Raw genomic sequence first — 12469 nt, 5'->3', positions numbered from 1 at the left:
CATGATGTCAATATGCTGTACGGGGATACCGCCTGCATTTAGCAGGGACTGCTTTTGTTATGCAAACCAGCTAGCAGTACAATATGGCTGCCAGGCATGTTGACACGTCGATGGCTAGAACAATGGAAGCATATTGCGTTGTACCCATGCATCGCAAAAGTGAGACTGACGACTTGGGTGCAGTGACTGGTTATCACTGGTTAGCTGCAGCCCAATCCATGTAGGTACAAACCCGTACCTGACTGAGGACCACTCGATTAAGTCGGTAATGAACGGTAACACTCGTAAGCCAACTCCCAAATGAGCTGGCTAAACTACGTCGAGCTGTGCTTCAATGGCTCAGCCATGTCGTTAATACAACGGCAAAAACGTAGTTTTTGTGCCACACTGCCAAGTCGTTGAAGGTACGTATTCAATTGACCCTACCCTGGGGAAACAGGACAGGTTTGCCGGTGCTGCCGCACCCCTAGCATGACCCCCAGGGTCTCTGACTAACAGACGAGTGAGGTGATGTTTGTGCCTAGCGGACGTGCGCAATACTGAAGGACTTTATTTCAGAAAAAATAAACATGAAACGGCAATAAAATGACGCACTCCCAGGGGCAAACAAAGCCGGTGACCTCAATTTTTTTCTGCAGTAACCCTTGAGCTCCTTCCCCTGTCTACGGGCATGTAGAAATTATCGAAGTCTAACACGTATAAGTACGGCTAAAACAACCCTGAAAATGGGCGATTTCTGCCAAAATGGCTGGCAGGATAACATGCAGGAGAGCCAATCTTTTGCAGGCACATATTATGGGGCGGTTTTCTACTGACTTGGCAAAATAACGAACAAGGGCGCTCGGCAGGAAAAGGGTTAATCCATGGACGACGCAACTTATTTCAACGTGCATAGCGCTCAGATATCGGACACGGGCTGTCCCTGTGTGTTGCGTTCGACACCTCGTATCGTACGGTGTGGCTAACTTCACCAAGTTTGTAGCGCCCGAAATAGCTTCTACCAAAAAGAAAAAATCCAAAACGGGACAGCAGCATCACCTGACTTAATATGCTGTAGCATGACTCGTAAAACGCTATCAAAACGGAGCGAAGTGAGTATAACGAACAGCATGTCCTTAAATGTCTGAAAACTGAGGTCGTCCGAAAACTGTCTCACTGAGTGTATTGTTATGCAAATTAACCAATATGCAGAAAATCAGGGAAAGTTAGGTCCAGTTCCCACAGACTTTGAAATTCTCCCACTGTTTTTTTTCATGTGCGATTTTATCTCATGCCGTTCTTGAGCCAGGGTAATTCCTGAATTACGAACTAAATTTATTCTTGGAAAAAAAAAACACTAGGGAAAGGGCCAAATATTATGCCAAAAATTATTGGCAACGCGTGTACGGTAACTATGTCTGTCTAACTCTATGCGAATTGATAATATGAGAACAATAAATATAGTGAAGGCTGTAAGCTGCAACAAACCACTCACACATTTGACTGACAATGAAATCTTCCACTGTGTAACATTCTTGTCTTTATTGAAGCTTGGGTTCTCTTGCAGTTAAAAATATTTCTGGATGGTGTCTGTCCACATGTTATCCGCGTTACCTCATTTCCGAAATCAAGATTTAAAAAAAAATTCTTTTGGTATACATTGCTGAAATGTTGTCATTTGAGGGTGCCCTAAATATCATGTTTTATGGTGCAATTGAATATAAACTAACGGCCACCATTACTGAGAGCACCTGAATGGCAGGATGTCTGTTCTCTTTGTTACGCGCGTTACCGTTGTTACACACGTGGAAGTAATTGTTGTTTTATTAAATACTGGATAGAATAATGTTAATTTGTTTTTTAGTGTGACAATTCTATCTGTATCAGAAAGTTACTGAAAGCTTTCTTTACAACTATTGATGCACCTGAGATGCCCATATCGTTTATGAACAAATTGGACGGAACTGATGATGTCTGTCCAATGTTACATACGTTATCCCATAGAAAATACAGGAGTCTTCCCTCTGTTGTCTATATGGTTATCCACAGAGCCAATTTATAACAATTCACTTCATAATTCTGAGGTATTTTACTTCGTCATGACATATACATATATAAATCAATCAAGTACATTTATTCAGATTGGAACACACAAAATTTGTGTATAAAGCCAATCCAGCGTCTGTCCATGTTATATACGTTGCCAGTTGCCATAACATTGCGTCAGATATCCTCCTCTTCTGATAATATTTAAGATTAAAATATCTTCTGAAGTGTGTTTCTAGTTCTTGTAGACTAATGGGTTTCTTTCAAACTTGGCACAGGGATCATAATGGCATACATACATGTGATCAAATACAATACAATGTCATGTCTGTCCATGTTACATGCGTTATGTTGCCGCGACAATTTGCCCTCCTCCTTAAACAAAGAAATTATTTATCTTAAAAAAAATATTTTTAGATGACACACCTGTAGTACTGTCCACCCACTCAACTTTTAGATTCAGATTAATAAATTTAATTTTTGACCTTATTGTCACAAAGTGGTTGTATTTTACTGTGGAATGACTCTTTTACGTTTTCACCACCATGGAACTCATTCTTAATCTTAGACCCAATTAAATGAACAGGACTCTATCTTCTCTAACAAGTGGGGACTGTGTCATCAACGATGACTTATTAATTACGAATTGGCTTACTGAGTGACCTAACACCTTTTGTAATTAGTTTGGCAGCCCAGATTGGCCATATATTTTCACCACTATGGTATGAACCAACCCCATTTTTTTTTTGTAGTAAATTCGGGTCTCTGAAAATGGTAAGAGTGTTTGTAATTAGAGATCTATATCATGAATGACTGCACTCAATCTGATGACACTTGCTGCAGATGTTTACCGTACAAAGATTTAGCAGTCCAGAAAGGCATTTAACAGTATCAACAGCTAATTATAGTAGGTGTGTTCTTTACAGAAAACAGGGGCATTTTTGGCCCTCCGATGTTTTATGTCAAAAGCCATTAATCAGACATGCCTGGACCAGTTTCTTGCAGATCAGTTTAATTTTGACATTTCAAGAGCCTGCGCATGACATAACTAATTCTGTCCAACTTCGTAAAAGGACATAACCTTATGCCGTTCATACTTAATGTCTACTTGTTTGAAATCCAATCTGATATTGGCAGTCACAGACAGGTCTTTAGTACCCTCATTTCTTTTTTCATGTGCATTATATGGAATTGAAGCTAGCTACTTTCACTGACAAATTCCCAATTACAATTATGGACTATGTCATCGTCAGTGGCTTGTTAATATTTCTTTCATACGATGACTGACATTTCATCTAATTTCAGGACCCTTCTCAGCCAGATGTGTTCGAGACAAATGACCTTCCTGAAGATGACCAAGAGTATGTTCCTGTGAGTATTTTGCTGATGACCCCCGCCTTATAAGATGACAAAAATTTCATGACCCCCCCATTGCCTGAGTAAAGTTGCACACACATACACCTCTGGAGGGGGTATGTTCTCAAAAACAAGATTCTCAGATTTTTTCAAATGACCTTCCTTACAAACTCACAAGGTGTTAATGTTCAAATTTCCCCTTCTGACTTGCTATAATTTTGAAATTACCCCACAAAGGGATTGGACAGAATTACAGGTGGATCGCAATATTTTTGCACAAGCATGTGTATACAAAATTTTGATATTTGGATTTAATTGAGAATCAGCTGTTGATAATGTTGATTCACTATAAATGGTAGTCTATGAGAAAACTGTGTTATACTTTATCAATACAAAACTATATCTATGCATTTATAGATATTTGATAATTGACATAACAGTACTTGATTTAAATAGTGTTTAGTCCGTGGGCTGGAGCGGCCCACCGTGCACCCCCCCCCCCACATCCCTACTACTTGGGTATTTTTTTGTTCTTTAGGACCTGCTGAACAAGAAAAAAGATGTTAACATTGGATATTTTGGGATGCACTACCTATCTGGGCTGGTTTTTGATTTGCATGTACCGCAAAAAATGGCGAAAAATGGGTAGGGGTAGGGGGTACTATATCCTCCCCTACATTGAGTAAACTAGCATGAAATAGCACAAACCATACATTTTTGGAAAGCTGAGATTCTGCTCTTTATGAGAAATACCAACTTTAGCAAAATTAATTTGTGTACATAGAATAGGATGACTTTAAAATAAATTTTTTTGACAATTTTGAATTTTTTTACCCAAAATACCATGTAACAATTGTGATTTACTTGTTATTAAGCAAAATTTTCACAGCTTTTTGTGTTTGAATTATTTATTCCCACATATTAAACAAGAAAAAAAGTGTTAACATTAGATATTTAACTATACACTACTTCTCTTGAGTCATTTTTGAATTGCGTGTATCTGTATGGGGTGTGCAAAAGCTAGGGGTAGGGGTACAACATTCTTTCCTTGATGAAGTAAACTGGCTTGAAATGCCATATACCTTATAGTTTTAGAAAGCTTAGATACTGGTCTTTCTAAAATGCATAAAGTTTTAGTGAAAAAATATGACGTCATAGAATTGGATAACTTTAAATCGATTTTTTCTGGTAATTCAGTATTTTTAACCGGAAGAAAATAAGATAACTATTGTTTCCTCCTTATTAAGCAAATCAAACACATTTATGGATGATATTTACTAATTGCAATGTGCTGAAGAAAAAATTAAATGTCAAAATTGGGTATTTACCATGCATTATTGTCTCTAGTCGCTAAAATAGCAAGTTTTGCTACATTGGTATATCGTGAATGGGCATTTTATTATTATGCAATGAACTAATGCACAGCCTTAAAAAGAAGACTCGAAAACGTGCACACATAGTCATATTGCCATTTTCTCCTTCAAGTAAATAGATTATTGACCACATGTCTATTGTTATCATTTAATTTTTAAATATTTTTCTATAAAATAATTTTGTTAAGGCGTATTTGGAAAATTGTCTATGCCTCCTTGTCTTACTTTATATACAGCAAGCATTGCTAACAATCTATTAGGCCGAGGCTAGAGGGGGCGTCTACGTGCACCTCCCCCCCCCTCACCCCACAGGATAACAAACCTGTAATTTTCAGAAGCCTTGGGATCCCTAGAATAAGAAATGGGATTTTAACAGACAAAATATAGGGACTCAATAGCTGTTACGGTCACGTTTTGAAGGGTACCACAAAATCACGATTTTGTGACCCACGTGGATTTTTGTCAAACCTGTCTCCTTGTACGTGATCTGCTGAGCCTACTGTTTAACATGACCTAGGTTATGGGGTATCATTAGAAAGGTGATTTATTTTTCTTGAAAATGGTATATAGCAATATGCAATATCTTCTATAGTTTTCATGAAATAGGGCCATAATTTACCCCATACCCCAAAGTTTTATGTCACAAATTACTGTCAAAACTAATCTAAATTCCACCAATTATTTACCTATACATAATACAAAAGGCAATACTGTGTATTAACTTTGTGTTATTTGCTACAGGTACATATTAGAAACTTGGAATAAACTTCTAACAGAAAAAATATTGGGATCCTGTAGCTGTAACAGTCAGTCATATTTTGAAGGGTACCGAAAAATCACAGTATTACTGACTCGCATTCGTTTTTGTTAAACCTGTCTTCTTGTAAGTCTTCTGCTGAGCTTATTTTGAACATAACGAGGACAATGGGGTACCATTAGAAAGTTAATTTACTCTTCTTTAAAATGATACATGTATGTTGCAATATGCAATATCTTCTATAGTTTTCATGAAATAAGATCAAAATTTACCCCATACTCCAACGTTTTATGTCGCAAATTACCATCAAAACTAATCTCAAATTCTACCAATTATTTTCCTAGATACATTACAAAAGGCAATTCTTTGTATAAAATAAATTTTATTTGGTACAGGGACATGTCAAAAATATGAATTAGACTTTAAAGAGACAAAATATTGGTATTGAATGACTGTTACTGGCATGTTTTGAAGGGTACCGTGAAGTCAGAGTATTACCGATTCGCATATGTTTTTGTTAAATGTGTCGTCTTGTAAGTTTTCTGCTGAGCTTACTTTTTACCATAGCCTAGATTATGGGCTGCCATTGGAAAAACTATTTATTTGGCTTTAAAATGACATATTGTAATATACAATATCTTCTATAGTTTTCATGAAATAGGACCAAACCTTACCCCATACCCATAAGTTTTATGTTGTATATTACTGTCAAAACTAGCATTTAATTTCGATAAATTCTATAAAAAAGACAAACTTTGTATGAAACCTATTTTATTTGTTACAGAGATATTTCCAACTATGAAAGATACCATTAAAAGGATAATATTGTGATTTAATAGCTGTTAGCATCATAGTTTGAAGGATAGCAGGATATATGTTGCTGAAACCCGTGAAATTTTATTAAACAAGTTTCCATGAAATTTATCTGCCAACCTTTATTTTATCCGTAGCGGAGATTGTAGGGTATCATTACAAAGCTTTTATCACTCTTTATTTTAGCATATGATAAAGTGCATTATCATCTGAACTTGTGATGAAATGGCAAAAAACTTACCCCAGCCCTTAGTTTTATTTGCAAACTACATCTGTTCGAAAACTTTGCAGTTTGTGAATTTGGGATATGGGGTTAGTCTGGTCCTATTTCATGAAAACTATTAAAGATATTTCATATGACAATATGTCACTTTAAGGCAAAATAAATTTTCTTTCCAATGATAGCCTATAAAATAGGTTAGAGTAAAAAGTAAGCTCAGCAGATGACTTACAAGATGACACATTTAACAAAAACACATACGAGTGGGCAAGACTGAGACTTTACAGTACCCTTCAAAACATGACAGCAACAACCATTCATTCCCAATATTTTGTCTGTTAAAAGTCTATCTAATATTTGTAACATGTCTATGTAGCAAATAAAACAGATTTCATACAAATCATTGCCTTTTGTAGTATGTCTAGGTAAAAGTTTGGTAGAATTTGAGATTAGTAGTGATAGTAATTTGCAATATAAACTTAGGGGTGTGGGGTAAGCTTTGGTCTTATTTCCTGAATACTTAAGAAGATATTGTATATTACAATATGTCATATCTAAGAAGAAAAAATTACCTTTCTAACGATACCTCAATAGCCGGGTCATGTTACAAAATAGGCTCAGTAGATGACTTATAATAAGACAGGTTTAACCAAACGTATGCGAGTTGGCAATACTGTGAATTTGTGGTACCCTTCAAAATATGACTGTTACAGCTACAGCATCACAATATTTTTTCTGTTAAAAGTTCGTTTCAAGTTTCTAACATGAACCTAAAGCAAATATACTAAATTTAATACAAATCATTGCCCTTTATATTATGTCCCGGTCAATAGTTGTCAGAATTTGAGATTAGTTTTGACGGTAATTTGGAATATAAAACTTTGGGGTATGGGGTAAGTTGTGGTCCTATTTCATGAAAACTATAAAAGATATTGCATATTGCAATATACTATTTTAAAGAAGAGTAAATTACCTTTCTAATCATGCCCAACTTGCTACATTATTTTTAAAAAGTAAACTCAGTAGAAGACTTACAAGAAGACAGGTTTAACAAAAATGTATGCGAGTTGGCAGTACTGTGATTTGCAGTACCATTCAAAATATGACTGTTACAGCTACAGCATCTGGATATTTTTCTGTTAAAAGTTTATTTCAAGTTACTAACATTTACCTGTATCAAATAAAACAAATTTGATACAAAGCATTGCCCTTTGTATAATGTCTAGGTAAATAATTGGTAGAATTTAAGATTAGTTTTGACAGTAATTTGTGACATAAAACTTTGGGGTATGGGGTAAGGTTTGGTCCTATTTCATAAAAACTATAGAAGATATTGCATATTACAATATGTCATTTTAAAGCATAATGAATTGTCTTTCCAATGGCAGCCCATAATCTAGGCTATGGTAAAAAGTAAGCTCAGCAGAAAACTTACAAGACGACACATTTAACAAAAACATATGCGAGTCGGTAATACTCTGACTTCACGGTACCCTTCAAAACATGCCAGTAACAGTCATTCAATACCAATATTTTGTCTCTTAAAAGTCTAACTCATATTTTTGACATGTCCTTGTACCAAATAAAATATATTTTATACAAAGAATTGCCTTTTGTAATGTGTCTAGGAAAATAATTGGTAGAATTTGAGATTAGTTTTGATGGTAATTTGTGACATAAAACATCGGAGTATGGGGTAAGTTTTGATCTTATTTCATGAAAACTATAGAAGATATTGCATATTGCAACATATCATTTTAAAGAAGAGTAAATTAACTTTCTAATGGTACCCCATTGGCCTCGTTATGTTCAAAATAAGCTCAGCAGAAGACTTACAAGAAGACAGGTTTAACAAAAACGAATGCGAGTCAGTAATACTGTGATTTTTCGGTACCCTTCAAAATATGACTGACTGTTACAGCTACAGGATCCCAATATTTTTTCTGTTAAAAGTTTATTCCAAGTTTCTAACATGTACCTGTAGCAAATATCACAAAGTTAATACACAGTATTGCCTTTTGTATTATGTATAGGTGTGGCGGAGTCCAGTTACTTTTGTATCCGCTAAGTGCCAACCACTCCAAGAAATAACCACCCTCAGTTGCTTTAGTTTAGGATAGGTTTATTCAAGAAGCGGTGAAAACTGGGTAAATAAAGAGATTAAAAATACAAGGTCATTCATTGTCTACATCGGAGAGTCGAGGTAAATCAAGTTCAAAGTAAACGGAATAAAAGAACTAAATTCTACTAAAATATCTAAGCGCTGCATTCAAAATGGTCCTCTAAATAATTGGAAGGTCATAAAAGGAAATCAACTTACATCGTTGCGCCTACAGTCCTACTTTTGGCTGGAGTGTTAGTGAGATCCACGTGGCATGTCTACTTGCTTTAAGACAGTGGAAGAAAAACGTGTCTGCGTGGTGTAATTTAATCTTTAACCTTTTAATTGTTTTACCAAGAAGTTTCTTGACCTTTGTGTCAGAGGGCCTTAAGAAAGATAGAGGGCGATCTTCTGAAAATCTAGAAAGGGTCATGAAGGGTCAATTCAACACACTCCCCGTCTAAAAATGCGCGGTAAGCTGAATTTTTACTAATCATAAATTTCAAATAGAATAAATGCCTAGTTATATTTTAGGTCAGAGTTCAATTTGTGCTTTCAATCAAAACTAATTCACTAATAGGTCTGAGGTAGGTTCGATGTTCGCCATCTTTGTAGATCATCACGTCTACTTTTCGTACTTTGTTGTCATCGCTGGGGTAGACCTTCACTATGCGAGCAAGGGGCCAGCTGTTTCTTGCGTATTCTTTCTCTCTCAAAAGAACCTTGTCTCCTTCTTTGACGTTGATTGTAGATTTGTTCCATTTTGGTCGTGGCTGACGGCTTTGTAGATATTCTTTTCTCCATCGTATCCAGAATTGATCAGCCAGATACTGTACGCGTCGCCAACGTTTTCTACTGTAGATCTATGTCTTGTTGGACGAATGAGCCTTGTGGTGGTGTCGGTGATTGAGTCTTCATGGTGAGTAGCATGTTTGGAGTGAGAGCTTGAGGATCATTTGCATCTGATGATACAGTCGTTATAGGTCTGGAGTTGACAATGGCGCTGGCTTCTGCCATGAGAGTTGTCAGCAAGTCATGTGTGTATTGTTGCTTGCCTAGTTGATAGTGCATGGAGTCAAGAACGCGTCTGATGGTACCAATTTGTCGTTCCCATATACCGCCGAAGTGGGATGCGTGAGGTGGGTTGAAAGTCCACTCGCAGTCTCTCGTTGTAAGGAATTTCTTGATGCGGTCTTGATCCAGCTCTTTGGCTGCTGCCTGAAGTTCGTTCTTCCTGAAGTTGGTGCCCTGGTCACATCTGAGTTTCTTGATGTTGCCGCGTGTAGCTATGAAGCGACGTAGGGCGTTGATGAAGGATGAAGTGTCCATGGAGTCTATTACTTCTATATGTACTGCTGTAGTGTAGAGACAGACAAAGATAACTGCCCATCTCTTTGCTTCAGACGTACCGGCTCTGGTTTTGCGGGAAGCTATAGCCCAGGGGCCGAATACGTCCATTCCGACGTTGGTGAATGGTGGGGTTTTCTCTGTTCTGTCGGACGGTAGGTCGGCCATGAGTTGAGTGAGTGGTTTTGCTCTCAGTCTTCTACATATCGCACATTTGTGTAGTATACTTCTTACCATGTCATGTACACCCATAATCCAATAGCCATTAGCTCTGACGTTTGACAGGGTTAGTTGTCTGCCTTGATGTTGTACTTGTCGATGCACATGATCGATGATAAGTCGTGAAATGTGGTTGTCCTGTGGGAGGATGATGGGGTGTCGGCCGCAGAGGTCGATGTCGGATTGACGAAGTCTTCCTCCAACACGGATGAGTCCTTTTTCATCGATGAATGGGTTCATCCGGCTGATGGGGTTCCGTTTCTGTAGTCTGTTGTTGTCCGTGCCTGCTGACTTTGTTGCAGATAGTATCTCATATTCTTTATGAAACACGCTTTTCTGTACTGAGCGTAGGATGATGGTTTCTGCTTGTGCCATCATCTCAATTTTCAGTTCTTCTGGAGACTTCTCTTCTTCTTTTTTGTCTGTCTTTTCTGGTAATTTTCTTTGTCTGATTTTGCCTATTAAGTTGGCAATACTTCTCTTCAAGGATCGCCATGATGAGAATCGTTGAAATCGGTGAGCACCTAAGTCGTCTTGTTCTACTTCCTTCGTTGATGTGTTGAGGACAGCAAGTTGTTTGCGGACCTCTGGGTCTTCGTCACTTACTGTGTATTTGTGTTCTGTTTCTTCATGGTTGTCTTGCTCGTCTCGCTGCCAAAGGAATGCTGGTCCTGATAGCCAGATAGTTGAGTTGAGTTTGGGGCTGGTACACTGCGTGATGCGATGTCAGCTGGATTTTCGTGTGTAGACACATGTCGCCACTGGTGTGGTGATGAGATGTTGTGTATCTTTTCTACTCTGTTCGCTACGTATACGTGGAAACGTTTCGAGCTGTTGTTTATATATCCAAGGACGATTTCGCTGTCCGTGTGATATATGACGTTGTCGATGTTCAGGCCGATTTCTGATGTGATCTTCTGTGCGAGTTCTGTCGCTAGGACGGCTGCACACAGTTCTAGGCGAGGTATGGAGACTGCATGAGTCGGGTTTACCTTTGCCTTGCCAAGTATGAATGATACGTTGACGTTGTCTTCATGGTTAATTATCGCATGTACGCTACAGCACCTATGGCTTCATTGCTGGCATCAGAGAAAATGTGACACTCAGTTTTCTTTATGGGTCCGAAGGTGGGTGGAGTGTAGCATCGCTGTAGCTGTATCTTTGTGATGTAGTTGAGGTTTTTGCACCAGTGGGTCCATCTGGGCAAGTATTTCTCTGGTAATGTTTCATCCCATCCAAATCTGTGAGGAAAATAGTGCGTGGCCGTATTGGTCGACTAAGATCACATGTTTGCAGAAGACCCTATTCTGTATTTAAAGATCCTGATGCTGTTAAGTGTTTGAATGATATCCATGACAAATATGTTGTCGTCCCTGCTGATAAAGCTGCCAATAACATTGTATTTGTCTGTAAGAAGTATTATTTTGAATGTCTTATAGACGAACTTGGTGTAACTAAGACCTCAACCAACTCCACTTACAGACAATCAATGTTCAACAAATCTGAAATTTTGGCAAACCATAAGTCATTCATGGATAATTTTAATATTACAACAAAGGATGACCATAATAAGTTGCCTAGCTTATACTGGATACCAAAGCTCCATAAAACACCTTACAAAGCTAGGTTTATCGCAGGATCTTCAAAATGTTCAACAACAGAGTTATCGAAGATACTGACTTCTGTTCTTTGTACTGTTAAACGGGGACTTCAATCATACTGTGATGTTGTCTTTTCTCGGAGTGGTATAAATCAAATGTGGATATTAAAAAATTCGAAGGAACTCTTGGAAAATTTGAAATCAAGATCTGTTTCAAAAATAACATCTATTAAAACTTTCGATTTTTCCACATTGTATACCACAATACCACATGACAAATTGAAAGAACGCTTGAAAAACATCATCAACCAAGCATTTTTCTACAAAAACGGTTCACGCCGTTACAAATATGTGGTATTAGGATATAATTCTACATATTTTGTTAAAAATACAACTAATGCTAAAGTGTTTTATACCGAGAAAGACATTATCAGTATGCTTGATTTCCTCATTGACAACATATTTGTTGAATTTGGAGGACACATTTTCCAACAGTGTATAGGAATTCCCATGGGCACTAACTGTGCTCCCTTACTTGCCGACTTATTTCTGTTCTCATACGAGGCAGAATTTATCCAGAACCTTATCAAGCAGAAAAAGGTCTCTGTAGCTCGTACTTTCAACCTAACATTTAGATACATAGACGATGTTATTTCAT

General features: G+C 37.4%; 2 protein-coding genes across 5 annotated transcripts in view; one reads left to right on the top strand and one right to left on the bottom strand.

The window, feature by feature from the left end:
• LOC139141351 (dynactin subunit 2-like) overlaps positions 1-12469 on the top strand; it is a 147646-nt gene that overhangs the window by 18344 nt on the left and 116833 nt on the right. For all 4 annotated transcript variants that reach the window (XR_011554156.1, XR_011554157.1, XM_070710985.1 and 1 more), the window contains exon 2: positions 3331-3396. Coding sequence is in view for 2 of the 4 variants with exons in the window: in XM_070710985.1 (XP_070567086.1) it covers positions 3331-3396 (66 nt within the window). In the remaining 2 variants the exon portion in view is untranslated. The remainder of the gene's footprint in view (positions 1-3330; positions 3397-12469) is intronic.
• On the bottom strand, positions 8145-10589 carry LOC139139728 (uncharacterized). Its single transcript, XM_070708586.1, has 2 exons — positions 8865-10589; positions 8145-8687 (listed from the first exon to the last, which is right to left on the bottom strand). The coding sequence occupies exon 1, from the start codon at positions 10587-10589 to the stop codon at positions 9498-9500; it is 1092 nt and encodes a 363-aa protein (XP_070564687.1). The 3' UTR covers positions 8145-8687; positions 8865-9497.

Source organism: Ptychodera flava, chromosome 9 (assembly GCF_041260155.1).
Source record: "Ptychodera flava strain L36383 chromosome 9, AS_Pfla_20210202, whole genome shotgun sequence".
Classification (NCBI taxonomy): Eukaryota; Metazoa; Hemichordata; class Enteropneusta; family Ptychoderidae; genus Ptychodera; species Ptychodera flava.
Note: the sequence above shows the minus strand (reverse complement) of the source record. Positions and strands in the feature narration are given on the sequence as shown.

Coding starts and splice junctions, on each gene's coding strand:
- LOC139139728 (XM_070708586.1), bottom strand. CDS start 10,589: ATGATGGCACAAGCAGAAACCATCATCCTACGCTCAGTACAGAAAAGC.